At 28.9% G+C, this 15,274-nt stretch overlaps 1 protein-coding gene across 3 annotated transcripts in view; it reads left to right on the top strand.

The window, feature by feature from the left end:
* The window catches only part of LOC112686116 (galactokinase-like), a 32,793-nt gene that overhangs the window by 710 nt on the left and 16,809 nt on the right, over positions 1-15,274 (top strand). Inside the window, exons 1-2 of one of the 3 annotated variants that reach the window (XM_025558254.1) lie at positions 10,298-10,616; positions 14,635-14,812. In XM_025558254.1, the coding sequence (XP_025414039.1) occupies positions 14,642-14,812 (171 nt within the window). In that variant the 5' untranslated portion in view covers positions 10,298-10,616; positions 14,635-14,641. Of the gene's footprint in view, positions 1-10,297; positions 10,617-10,735; positions 10,757-14,634; positions 14,813-15,274 lie in introns of those variants that run through there. The other 2 variants (XM_025558256.1, XM_025558255.1) reach the window with 2 other exon arrangements.

The raw sequence follows: 15,274 nt of genomic DNA, 5'->3' as shown, positions 1-15,274 counted from the left end.
AATAATTAATATAACTGTAGCAATATTATATACCTAAACCAAAAATGTTCATAGGATACCGTAGATTACTTATGCCATAACTTTATAAAATAAGATATTCATATAATCTATGTATTTATATAAAATTATTAATGATGGGTCGAATTGTTCGTAATTTGAACTCCGAATGAAATTAAATTGAACCGAACTATTTACCATTTAAGTAAGTTCGAAATTTGAACGCGAAAAATACTTAATCAAACAATATCTAAAATTAATTTTCTCTACTTTATAGTAATTATAATGCAAGAATCATAATAAATAATTGTATTCGATTTTAATTAATACGTATTATCAATTATTATATATTTTTAGGTGTATTACCTAAATAATAATATACCCAATGTAAGTAAAAATGTTATAGCCACAATCTTTTTGTGAAAGAAAAAAAATGTTGAGTTATAATTTTAGTTTGATAGTACATTTTAATAGTTTGGTTTAGTTCGAGTTAATTATAATGATTATAAGTTTTGTTTATATATATATTATTAATTTATTATTATTATTAATACATATTCCTATAATTTTTAATAATATTTAAAAATATAAATAATAATTAATTATATCAATCCAACTATAGCATATATAGTATTATAATTTACTAAAGTTAAATAAAAAGCTATTTAATATACGAGTGCGATAAAGATGGTAATAAAAAATATTACAGCCAATAATGATAATTAATAATTTTAAATTTTCTATACATACTTAACCAGTATACCTTACTTGAATATAAATATTAAATTAGATTATTAGCATTGAAATAATAATAAAAAGTATAAAATAGTGTAAACAATTAATACAAATATTAAAATTAAGCTTTTTATTATTCTTGTTTGGTCGAAGACCATATTGTTACAACATCATTTATGTATATTTCATCGAAAATATCTTATTCACAATTAATTCAAATATCAACTAATGAGTTGAGACAGTTTGAAGCTGTAATAGAATGCAAATTCTGTTTAACAGTTTCAACTTACTTGTTCACTGGAACCTGTTGTAATTGGATAAGTCAATGAAGACGTTTACAATAACGTTAGTATCGTAACCTATTACGTGTTTATTGAATATACACTTAATACTATTATTGTTTTATTATTTGCCTATGTAATGTATTAAGTAAAAACACTTGTGCAGGGTTTTATATGCATTGCTCCACGTAACTACAGCACTGATGCAGAAAAGTAAATACTATACTCCAGGAACGGATACAAGGGGGAAGGTTATGGAGTTGAAGCCCCCCCCCTTAGATATAAAGTAGAACCATATCGGACGTAGGTACTTAAAATATTTAAAAAATTAGATGTGAGAAAGATTTCGTACAAATTGATTTACGCAACGAATTATGGCAGTAACTCACTTTACTATAGCCTCATTTTTTTTTCATTTCTAGATCCGCACCTTCTATATTTTAGTTAAAATTGTTTAAAATTTCAAGACCAAGAATCACAAAAAATATACAAATACGTAGTACAATACGTCATATGATTCACTTTATCTGAGGTATAACGTTTTAAATAATCGCATATAATATAATTATATTATAGAACGAATCTATGTTATATATGTATGTATATATTGCACACATATGTTATATATTTATTATATTTTTGTAACCTTGTACATAAAATAAATAAATACGAATATTGAATTGCTTGTTTAACAACATCTTTGAGATGAAATATTATTGTGGTGCCTTGTGACTAATGATATTCAAATAACGAGGAAATTAACCGGGGGAAAAAAAATCTGTGTGCAAACGTATACGTTTAGTATAGTATAGTAGCTGCAGGTGTTAGTATGCCAATAAAACGTATATATATATACATATTTGCTGTCGTTATCGTTTACTGGTATTTGTTACCTATAGAAATCCGATTAAATTATAAGGCAATCTCTTGAAGAAGTAGGTTATATGTTTTTGTTTCACAAAATAAAAGCCTTGTATTGAATGATATTAAAAAAATATTAAATTTATTATAAATTGCCTAAATATTATTTACATAAATATTAAATACCATTCAAATAGATTTTTTTTAACTGAAAAATAAATTTAATGACAGTTGTCGCGTCTGTTGTCGTCGAGTGTAAAACCTTGTTTAGTGCGTATGGTGTGTGGTATATATATAATATAATTATTATGTTATTATTATTGGTAATTTACAACTCAAACGCTGTTAGCGTACGATATATCTAATATTAAATATATATCCTTATATCCTCACAGTAACTATAACTATATGTATACGATGTATATTAGATGAAATCGTAGAGATTTCTTATTTGTTTACGTATTAAGCTGTACATATACTCACAGAGTGGTACTAAAATATTATATGCACCGGTACACGCAATAATAATAGGTACCTATACTGAGGACGAGTATTATTTCATCGGTGTAATAATTAACAATTCTAATATTATATCCGTGCATAAAACATTATGTATTTAATGGCAAAATCAAAGTAAAACGATATTATATACATACACTGCTGCAGTATACGGCGTGTATATACACTTGTACGTATGCATTTGTATACACTATATACATATATTATTGCTGAATAGATACACGACATAGTTTGCCCGATTTTTGTAATATATCATATTAAGCACCGCGTAATTAGTTTCCAAACACCTGTAGCCTGTTTATGTTTTGTTAACGCGTGAACTAATATTTTATTTATTCTACATTCGACCAAAAATCTTATAGTATGTATAATATACACTGTACATATTTATAACATTACACGGATACCAATTATAATTGGTCCCATACAGGGCCGTAACTGAAAATTAATTTCGGGGAGGTTTATTTTTTATTTTAATTTTCTTTACCATGAGGACATTATGGCTCGACTATTAAGTTTTTTTTCAAATACATTTATAATCGATTATTTCTATTACAATGCATAATGTGATGGGAGTAGGTAATAATTTAATACATTATCAATTTCATAATATTGTAGTAGGTACTAATATTTTTTTAATGAAATTGACATCTAAAAATATTTATTACTGCATTTTAAAATTATAAATCTTAATTCTATACATTTAATTTGAAAAATGGTTTATGTAAAAAACTCTATATTTCTTTGATTGTAATTTGAAAAATGAATTATAACTTTTTTTTGGACCTACAACAATATTCCTATGTATCCTGAGTTATGCCAGGCTAGTCAATTAGTCTTCTCCGGTTGCATTTCTTAAGTTATTTTTTATTCTTTTTTTGTGTTTAAAAAGTTTTTCGGTGTTCCGTAATTATTGGTAAAGTTTCTAATATTTAGAAAATTGTTGGTTACAGTTAGAATATGCGTTGAGTATTCAAATACACTACAAAAAACACAAGAATATTATATTTATTTATGTGACGAAAACGTACAATGTTTATTGCATATTAGTTGACATAATATAACCCAAAAAAATGTTAGGGGGAGGATTTAAACCCCTAAAACCCCCCAGGTACGATCTTAGTCCCATATATACATTGTTTTAAAACTGGTTGTGACAAATGACAATCATATTAATTTATAACAATATGTAAATGTAGCAACCAAAAATCAGAGTGTATGAAGTACCAACACGCCAGTTTTAAGTAGGTACACGGTGAAACGTTTTGACGAAACTCCATTACGTATAGACATTGTATTCTATATGTTATACTTATAATTATTATAAGTAGGTATTGTTTATAAATGTTCACAGAAATATATATGAATTCGATATGTTTCATGGAACCAAATGAAAAAAAAACAACATATCTTTTATATGTACATGACTAGTCATATTATTTGATGAATAATTATTTTTGTATGTGAATTATTCTACTGTACATGTGTGATTTATGTTACAATAATTTGCTTATAATTTCCGATAATTGATAAATTAACTGATGACCGGAAAATGTATTTGAATAATTTTGAAATAATTTCAACTAATGCTTAATAATAAAATTGATAAGTAGTATTTAATAATTTTACAGATAAAATATAAACTACTAATAACGGGGCTATTCAATCATGAAAACGTTCCAGATTAAATAGATTAAATAATTTTAAAAAATATTATTAAATTATCTTTAATGTCTGTATAAATATAAACCGGATATTAACATTTAAAAAAAATGCATGAAATTATATTTTTACGTTTAGGATAAAATGCTCAAAATCTAAAAAAAAATGCAGAAATATGAGCAAATAAGCTCATAAAAATATGTATCAATATGTTAAAACAAAACCATTATGATATAAATTATCATGTTATGTATTATATGATGTATATGTATGTATTTAGAACATGTAAATCACGATTGTTTATGTCAGAAACAGTAAATGCAGAAGTACATATTATTGAATATTAGAATTCATATTAAAAGACAATCATCAGAGATCAAACATATCTGCCTTTGGCACGGTAACCTAATTTTATGCCATAAACATTTCATAATTTTTAAATTCATAGTAGGTGATTAACATATATTAATAAATTTATTGCGGAACTGGAAATTATTATTATACACTAAATGAAAATGGTTGTTTTTAATCAGCGTCTGTCGATCATTGTCAATCGCCATATCATAATTCGTAATAGTACAATGTTATTATCATAATCATTTTTACTAGTTGACAAGTAAAATAAATAAATACAATAAACATTTAGCTAGCTATATTAAAATAAAACAAGAACACATATATTTTAATTAATTTGTTTTGTTTTTTAATTTATTTAGTTTATAAACACAATGACGATGATGATGTGATAATAAAACTTAAATCAATAATTGTTATACTGTTATACTGGTGTTCAATATATCACTAGTAAATATTATTTGAAATAACATAAAGCTATTAATGAAGTTATTTGTAAGTATAAATGAAAAGTATTAAATATACAGCTTTACACTTCTATAAGTCAAATGCATTATACGAATGTTTAGAACAAAAAATATTTACAATTAATGGCGTATAAAAACTTATGACCCCTCCCTATGTTTTTGATTTAACTGAAAACAACTCATTATTTTCAAAAATAATGCATTTAAATTTAGTTAAAATTATCAACATTTATATTCGCACTTAAAAGCAAACACTACTGTTAGGTAGGTAAATAAGGTAAATAATAATACTGTTAGGTAAATAAGAACTAATACAATTTTAAGATTGCAATTATGTACCTAAGTAAAACGAATTTAAATACTATGATTAAATTTGGTTACTATTTAGGTTTCATTAAGACCTAAATACCACATACATAAAAACCATTCAATAGTCACCTTTGAATAGTAAATAATAAATTATTGACATTTGAATTTTTTCTATATTATAATTTATAAAAAGCTTTTTATAATAATGGGTATAAATGGTTACATTATAAATTAATGCGTTATACGAATTATAGATTTGAATGGGCCAAACGTAAATTACAGAATACGAGTATTATATTTTATTCGATAATGATTATAATAACGAATATATTATTATAAAATGTATACATTAGACGATTACTTATACACGTATATTTATTTATCTAATCCTGGGTAGTATTCGTTTATGTTAGTAACTATAATGTGTATTTATATTTTGGGGTAGCTTATTTTATTATTAATTATTAATTTTAAATTATATATATATATATATCTCCAATAATGTTTTAAACTACAACATGGCGCACAGAATAGGTACCTGATATTATTTTTTTGCACTGATGATTTATTGGTTATGTTAGGCAACAGAGTTGAATCAAGGGGGGGATATATACCCGGGCCATATCTTGAATGGGGTCCAATGGGTTTTATAATCATTAGCTAACAAGTATAGAGTAGTGTTTTATAATTAATTGTGACTATACTACAATATACAAATATACTTTACTTATTTTAATTAATATTTATTACAAATTACAAAATCTGAATAAAAAAATGAAATTGTTTTGGGTGAAAGGGCCTCACTAAAAGTAATAACCCTTTAATGTTATTTTATTTTTTTATTTACGCCAAACGGCAATTTACAAAATACATGTGAAGTACATAAATTAAGTGAGTGATAACAGTACAATTAAAAAACATTTAACATATTATATCAATAATCCAGCCTTGTTAGGAAATTTATATGTGCAATCTATATACGATTAATTAAAATTACATTTAAATAAAATTATCATTAAGTTTTAAATCGATGAATATTTTACTGTCATATCATGAAGGAAATCACAAGATATCGAATGAAATTCGTTTATTTTTACAATTGTACCTACGAGTACATATGATACTTATATATGATACGTGGTAATCCATTATCTAGTTGACATTGGTATACCATCTATATAATTTTTGTTGTATACATATTTTATGGGCTGAATTAAATGTTTTTTATCCTCTGTCCTATTTTAATTTTTTAGTACAAATATTATTATGAATCGTTAAAAATATTTTTATTTTCTATATATTATGAACAATAGCCAACAGTTCCTTAAAAAAAATTGTAGTATGTAAGAAACACAATTTTTTTGTAGCAGTAGATACAAGTGCATACTGAGTATGAAGGTAGTTGAAAACTGACATGGCCTCAGTTCGCGGGTGATTTTCTTATATATATTTCGCTAAATTCTGGGATGGGTCACCATCCATGAATTTAGTTACTGAAGGAGTGCATAGTTAACTGAAGCGGACCAGTCGGCGACCGTGATTACTCACTATGTTACACCGCAATATGACTCAATAATAGGTTTTATAATCTTTGAAAACCAAGCATATAAGAAGAACACACTTTTTATAGTAATACAATAATACAAAAAGTGATGAATGTTAATGGTCTGGCATTGTGGCGATTAGAATAATGATAAGATATTAAGATAGTATTGAACATCTAGAGGGTTCGAGTAAAAAAATTATTGAACAAACAAATTATAATCCAGTTTTTTTTTTAAATCCTAAACATCGACGATGGAGTATGTGTCGTTATTATGTCGCGAGTAATAAGCAATTATACTATAATATGTGTTCTTTGTTACGACGTGAACGTGTGTAATAAACAGGTTCATTTATTGCCTAAAAATAAAAACCAGCGAGTCGCGATTTTTCAGTATAGTAGACTTAGCCAGTAGACTCAGTTCTTGTAGGACTCTCCAGTAATGTAGAAGCGAATCAAAAACAATTTGATGTGCTGATATTGATATTACATTTGATAAATTGATCGGTTTTCTTCCTAATCGTTTTCAATCTATGTCTTTCTCATTCGAACACCTCCTCACGAGATCGGACGAAAACCAATACTCATATTTATGAGAAAAAATTATTCATATGTATAAACGTGTATAATTAAAATACCTTTATTTGCTTATAGCTAACATCGTAAGTATAGACATTTATATAAAATATTATTTTAGTTAATAATCAATTACATCGTTCTGCAACGCGAAAGTAATCGCATTACATTAGAAAACAAGTTTGTTAATAAAATAATAATTGCCAACAAACTGTAGTTTAAGTATAAAAACAAAACTTTATACTTAGCGATTGATTATATTATATTCAATTTAAATATATATATAGGTATAATACATAGTTCAAATACCATTCAATAACTTACTGATCAGCAAGCAGTCAGACCAACCATACCGATTCATTTGAAATGTTGAGGGAATGTACTTATTTCTATGTATAGGATCACTAAGAAATGATCGGAAATTTATTATTTACATTTTTTAAGAGTTGAAACAGTTTTGAGCTTTGGGCTGGGATGTATAAATTTTTTCATTTTGTGGTTATTTAGGAAATAATTTTGTTTGTTTAATATGTTGATTTCAATAATTACTAACTGTAGTAAATTATAGCAAATTAATAAGTATAAATAATTAAATATAAAAATAGAAATAAATATAAATAGTAAATACAATTTGAACTTTTTTCAACTTATATTTTTTTATTACATTGAAATAATTTAATTTATAGTAATTGTTTTCATCTAAAATAGTAAAACATTCCTCGAGCAATGACAGGCATTTAAATTAGTATATAGTTAATATAATAGTGCTTATGGAAAGGCAAGTTTTTGACTGGTGCAATAATACACTTGTTTTATTTTGAAAAAATAAAATAAACACCTTTTCGCGTATGGAAACAGTCGAGTGTGGTCTATATAGCAGTAGTAAGTATAAAAACAATAAAGTTATTATTTTATTTTGTACCCAGCACGTGGTCTTCTTTTTCAAGGTTTGAACCCCAACGGAGGAACGACATTTCAAAACATAAGAGTTAAATAATAATAAGTCATTTATTTTTACGATATTTTTCTAATTATATTTCACGTAGGAAAAGGTTGCCGGTCGTCGCGTGTTGTTCTCGTATACCTCGTTTACTACTTCGACCAATTACCACACATAACTTTTAAGTATATGTAGGTTCCTACCAAAATGGTCTTGTGTACAAATTAAAAGTTTCTCTACATGCCGCTGCATACGTAGCGTATATTATACACCGCGTTTTCAATTTCAACGTTGTTGTAAAAACATTCGACTGAGGAGCCCGCAGCGATTCCCCCTTTCCGCAGGGTCGGCCATCGCCACGACCGTGACTCATGATAATAATGGAACATCGATGGAAATCCACATGATTATTTGTGGTGCGTTGTCTTTTAAACGAAATTCCGTTCAAATCTCCGGACTGAATATAATATACGTAGGTACTACATATCACATAAAGAAAACGAAAAATCGAATAGGCGCGCGCGTAGTAGACGTATTCTCGTGTGCGGTGCAGAATACGTGAGAAACCGTTGTCGGTGCATTCCGCGTACGTATTGCGAGATATTTCATCTCTGCCCAAGAGGAAGGGGATCCCGACTTTTCGTGTCTCCTCCACCAACCATCATAGTTCCGGTGAACTCGTGCAAGGTCTCGTATACGTATATTGTAATTTATTATCAACAAACGGTCCGGTGCCCCAAAAATTCGTGTACGCACGCACATGTCGCTGCTGTTTTCAGATCCGCGTGAGAAGGGAACGCGCGCTGCGAGTGCTTCTTGTTCGGAACGCGAAAAAATATAAATATACTCATATACGTACTGGTATATCCCTCCTGATTTTGCTGTGTCCAGAAGTGTCCCGCGTACGCACGTATACATCAGAATAATAATCGCAAAGAAAAATAAATACGGTTAGGTTATAATCGTCTTTAGAGTATGTAATATTATTATTATTATTATTATTTCTGTACTAATCGTTACACCAGTGCATAAACTCATCAACTGTGTCGGATTTTCTGTATAATTATTTGTTCCGCATACCGAAGTGTTGAAAGTCGAATATCGAAAGCGGTCAGAATCATACAATGTGGACAATGTGTATGAAAACGTGCAATTAGGTTTCAAGATAATTTCTCTGTCGAATGACGCTTTGTAAATTTGTAATTTGCACTTTTCCCACTTTTCCAAATAAATATATTATTATGAACCTACTCGAGTGCGATGAACGTTTTTTTCCGTTGTGTAACGGTGCGGGGATGACGACATCACGATCATTTACGGCGGGGATCCAGTGGCTATTTTCTTTCGTTTTTGATTTTTCGTGATATTCGGCCGAGTCGTAACTCGTTCCGTAGCATTGTTTTACCGGCCCAAGTGTATTATTTGTGTACGACAAACCGCGTCTTTTTCCGCGGACGGGTACTTTTACACCGAAAGAGGTAAATTGTTCGTCGACTACGCGTGTAATTCCGGAAACGTGACATCTCAACGATGTACCGGAGTAACCTAATCTCCCCACGACCATGTCGATTATTAATTTGCAACGCGCGCAACGGCAACACCCGGACGGGTAGTCGCGAAATCGTATGGTCATCGGCAATTTTTCTACTGGTCATCGTTAACGATTATCGTCGGCGTGCGAGAGAACACCTCCCTACACGATCGTGACGCATTACAAAACGTGTTTAACGTTATAATTATTTTAACGAAAATTTTGTTATGTGAGCGTACACTGTGCGCGACGACGGACGACGCATACGGATATATAATATATTATTATTATTATCGTGTACGCGTCGTCGTATCTCCGATAATTATGTTTCACCATTATCAGTGGCGTGCGTGTGTGTGTGTTGAGAGCGCGCCCAGAGTCGTCCGTGCGGCGCGCGCGTGTGTGCGTACGTGAGTACGTGTACGTTCGTGTACGCGAGTATAGGGTGGGGGGGAACGCACGCAGGCCGGCAGTCTAATAAAACCGTGTGTGCGTACGCTTTTTTCTTTTTCTCTCTCACTCTTTCCCCGTCGGTTTTATCGTATCACTACGGTTTCCGAGGAGTTTTCAGTCTGGTTTGCCCGCGCGACCGGCATGTTCGTCCGTTGACCGTTCGCGTTGCGAAATCTGTCAACTGTTTACGTCCCTTTTCCTTAAGTTTTTTTCCTCTTTTTCCTCACTCTCTCCCGTTCTGTTATTTCTCTTTTTCCTCCCCTGTCTTTTTTTCGTCGTTTTCCACTACAGTTTTTTCGCATCCGTTTTGCCGCCGTCGTGAAATTCCAGCGTCTCGTCTTGTACGCGTCCACCCGCAACGGTTGTCATCGTCGTTTACTTGCACACGGTAAGTCAGTACGTTACGATCGTTCGTCATACAACATAACTTATTTTCACGAATTTCCCGTTTTGACGACTTATAGGGGTTAGTACGTGGTTTTGGACTTCCGGTACCGGTGGCAACAGGAGTGTCTCGGTCGAGGACAGGTAGTGGTCGGTTATGAGACTAACGTGGTTTTTTTAATCGTTATTCAAAAATGAAAAAAAGCGTTGTGCGAACACAGCGGTCGCCTCGTTGATTTCAACGTGTTTTGTAACATATATAAGTAATAATCAACAGCGTGTTGTAGAATTGAAATTATGTCTCGTCGTTTTTACCTCCTCTCCGGACCGCCACAATATACACCCACTGCTCACGTTATTTTATACACATATACCTAACAAATATATTTATATATATATATGTGTGTTTACATATTATTTTGAATTATTCAAATGTGAATTTGTGTCTCACATCACGTAACATCGGGGCACCTCTGCATTCTATTTTCGTATACACAAATATAAACACAAACGTTAGTTTTTACACGGTTTTGTTGAATTAATTATTCTCACCTACTATACTATTTAGTATGACGGTGGATTCGTAGTTTAGGCCTTTTATCTTTTATAAAACTTAGCAACGTGTGCTAGGCGCTCCTGTGTACAGCGGGATGGCATCTGTAATTATTGGTACCTATTATTGTTTATACATTGAAGTATAGGATAGTTAGTATAAAACGATGGTTATATTATTGGAATTTAGCAATTTGGAAACAACTCCTGTAGTAGGTTGATATAAATCGAATTCATTGGATTTTTTTTTGAATATATGTTTCCGGGCTTGTAGGTTTTTCAAATTATGATCATTCAGTTTTTAATATTAAGGAAATATGATTATCATTAAATCCACAAATATGATTCCTGTGATCTTACATGATTTGATGATGTTAATTATTTATAGTCAATTAAGACTACGTCAAACGTTTTTCAAAATTTTAAATTCGATTATGGTAAATAATATCAATAATAGTTATGATTAATTTGTTATCAACGGCTCTGCAGTTATTTTTAATCTTATATTTTCTAAAACAATATAGTGATTATAATTTTATATTATAGCAAAATGATGTAACAAACAGAAAATTGTGAGTTGTAGGCATTAATGGCGTTTTATCCATTTAAATTTAGTTTTAAACCTCTGTTAAATAAAAATTTAAATAGGTATGTAGGCAGCTCTAACCTGTATAACACTAATGTAGGTAGGTTTCTACCTAATCGTTTTTCAGTTTAATCACAAAAATACCTTACCTAACTCGTTTCTAAAATTAAATAAGTTACATAACAGTATAATATAATGTATATACCTACTGCTTATTACTGGTAACAATAGTTTGTATAGTACGATTGATAGTCATTATCGTGATAGTTATTTTATTTACTTTTGAAAATAATTTTAAAGTTTGTTGTCATTGTTGTTAACTATAACATGAATAATATGTCTGTCACTTCAAGTTTTAGTGGGCCTATGCAAAATTCCTGATAGTTAAAACTTTTTGCATTGAAAAAAATATTGTGTTCACGCATATGATTTATATTCGTTTCGGAAAAAAATGCAAATGTAATTATCATCAAAATTATATACTTTTTACCATATAAAGTTCTATTACAGAATATCTAATTGTAATTTTAATTAAAACATTAACGTTGTCACTGTTTAAGTACCTTATTATTTCAGGTAGAGATCAGTTTCGTATGTATACAACTCTGATAACTAATAGCCGCTTTGCACACAATTTACATATTTGTTCCTTTGTTACATGAATAATATCGTGTTTAGTATTCTTAAAATTTTACCACAGTGAACGCGTGCCATGCCGGCCTGTCATTAGGTACAGGAATTTTGATTATGTCCTGCATCCTGTAACTTTTTAGCATTTTATTCGTGGATTAGAAATTGCTGATAAAAATATACGATTTAGATATATTAATATATCGAGATGTTATTTTGTTAGTGTTTAATAAATTAATTAATAACGCTTGCAACGGGAATTAATTTTCCCTTTAATTCAAAGTGAAATAATTAAAAATATTTAAAATATAGTTATAGGCAGTGACGTAGTTAGGATGGCTAAGGGGGCTATACCCCCTATGAGTCTTTTTTATGTATATGTACTAAACTAGTATATTATTATTTGATATGTAAATATTTTAAAACTTTAGTATTAACTAAATTTTGACGAATAACGGGTGTTGGTCATTGGTAAATACATAAGCGTAAGACTTTACCGTGATTACTACTATCATTTTGGTGATTATCGTGAACGTTATGGCAACTCTCGTTTAACACTTAAATTGTATTATCACTATAGTTTATATACCATGTTATGTCGTGGCGATGCTATCGCAGTTGACAACCGTCAATTTTTTATATTTAAATAAATATTGTTAAAATTATTTTAAAATGCTGAAAATACTTTTTTAAATTTGGTGGTGGTGGTGGAGGTTATAGGTGAAATCTCAAAGATTTCTTATCTAACCTGCCCGTGAAAGAGTTTAGCTCCTCTCATTTAAAAATCCTGGCTACGCCATTAGTTATTGGTAATCGGTGTTCATTAAAAAAATGCCACCTGAGCTTGAAATAACGATTTTTATGGGAATAAATATATTCTATTCTGGTTGTAAACAATTGGTCTGTGTTTATAATTTGTTTTCTTTTATTCGTTTATTAATCCAGTTGTAGTGCCAAGCTTATAAAAATATAAGAAATACATCTGAAAAAGGTTCCATTCCTATATTACTGTAGTTCTGTTGTAGCTTTGTTGTTACTATATATTATCGTATGTGTTATGTTCCTAATAAATATTCATTAAACTTTAGGAACAATATTTTTTTAATGAAACCCAATACAATTAGTTTTAAAATAGCGATTTTGCGTTATGGATCTCACCGATTCTTTACCTCAATATTGGGTTTGACGTCATTGTATTTATGTTACGATAAATACGTAAAATATATTTTAAGTCTCCAATTAATTAAAGGGTTGAAGTACCCTATTTATAAGCAATTTATATACGCTTGGAAGTTTATACTTTATAGTTATAATATAAGTTCTTTATTAATATCATAAGTATCGTCTAAATTACACGATTTAGGTATGTACTTACAGAAGTTGATGTTCACAAAGCGTAGTAGAAATAGAAAAAAATAATAAATTTTCATAGTTTTTTTTCGTAAAATGTTTACCCGTTGTAATGTTGTACATTGAATTACAAGAATTATGCGATAATTTTATTATTATTAAAATATACAACATTACTTATTCGGTTAAAACGAATGTACTGAACAAAATTATAGTTGTTAAATATCTTAATTTTAAACAATATTTAGATGATTTTCTTAAATTTAAATTTGAAAATAACTTAGGTCATATTATTATTATGTTTATATAAGGAAGAACATAAAATATTAATGCGTCATGTGAATCTCAGCTACGTCAGGGTAATAAATTAAGACCACAAATAGCGACTTATGACGTATATCAAAATATTTTATTCAGTAAAAAAATTTCAATTGTCTGTTATAGAAATGATAAATGGTTAGTTACTGTTATGTAGACAAGTACAAGTGAACATGCTTTAAATTTAAATTACGATTTATTTTTGAAAACAATGTGATTTAATTGATCTATTGATTTAAGTAATTTAATTAAGAAATATTTTCATAAAATATTATTTTCTATTATCAAATTATAAAGTATCATTTGTCGAAGCTAATATATTATATCAATAAAAATTATAAAAAAGACAGTTTAGGAGTTTGTCAATTATAGTTCATCCGTTCCCAGTGCACCCAACCAACCATCAACCAACGAAATAATTAATCTTAATATTTGTTTTTGTATATTACATGGTGTACATTTGGTTTGTTACTTATTACTTACATTTGGTTAGTTTTCAAATGTTAATATAATTGTATCTTGCATTTGTTATTTTATCGAATAAAAAATCCCTCTGTATTAAATGTAAATTATATTTTTTTTTTAGATTCAATATGTCAATAATTAAAACAGAAACAACAGACGAGCTATTAGAAAGAGGATTCGATTTCTTTGTGAAACATTTCCCAGATAGTGGAAAACCTGATAAATTGGGCATTGGACCCGGACGAGTAAATTTAATTGGAGAACACACAGACTATAACGATGGATTCGTGTTACCCATGGTGAGTAAATATTTTATATGTTAAGAAACTTAAGTAGAGATTAAAGTGGCCTTTAAAGTATAATAAGAACTGAGTAATTTTTGACATAATATGTCATACGCTTGTGTGGCGAATATTATTTTATTTTTATTATTATATTGTATACTAGCTTCTATACTCAGCTATATATTTATTTTATTGTTTAAACGATTAATACCATATTTTAGGTATGCATAATAATAATTAGTATTGTTTAGAACTCGTGTTTAATTTTTTTTTAGAAGTTTCGAATAACAATAATTTAAACTATTTTTAAGACTATTTTAGTTAATTAATATAGTATCTAGTCAGTCATACTTATGATATTAAATGAAGTATTTAAGATTACCTAATATAACTTAGTTAATAACTAATAATTACTTAGTATAACTAATAGAGTGAGGCGCTACTTATAAATTAATCATATGACACACGTGACGTGAG

The sequence above is a fragment of the Sipha flava genome, unplaced genomic scaffold (assembly GCF_003268045.1).
Source record: "Sipha flava isolate LNK unplaced genomic scaffold, YSA_version1 2_pilon_pilon, whole genome shotgun sequence".
Lineage (NCBI taxonomy): Eukaryota > Metazoa > Arthropoda > Insecta > Hemiptera > Aphididae > Sipha > Sipha flava.
Note: the sequence above shows the minus strand (reverse complement) of the source record. Positions and strands in the feature narration are given on the sequence as shown.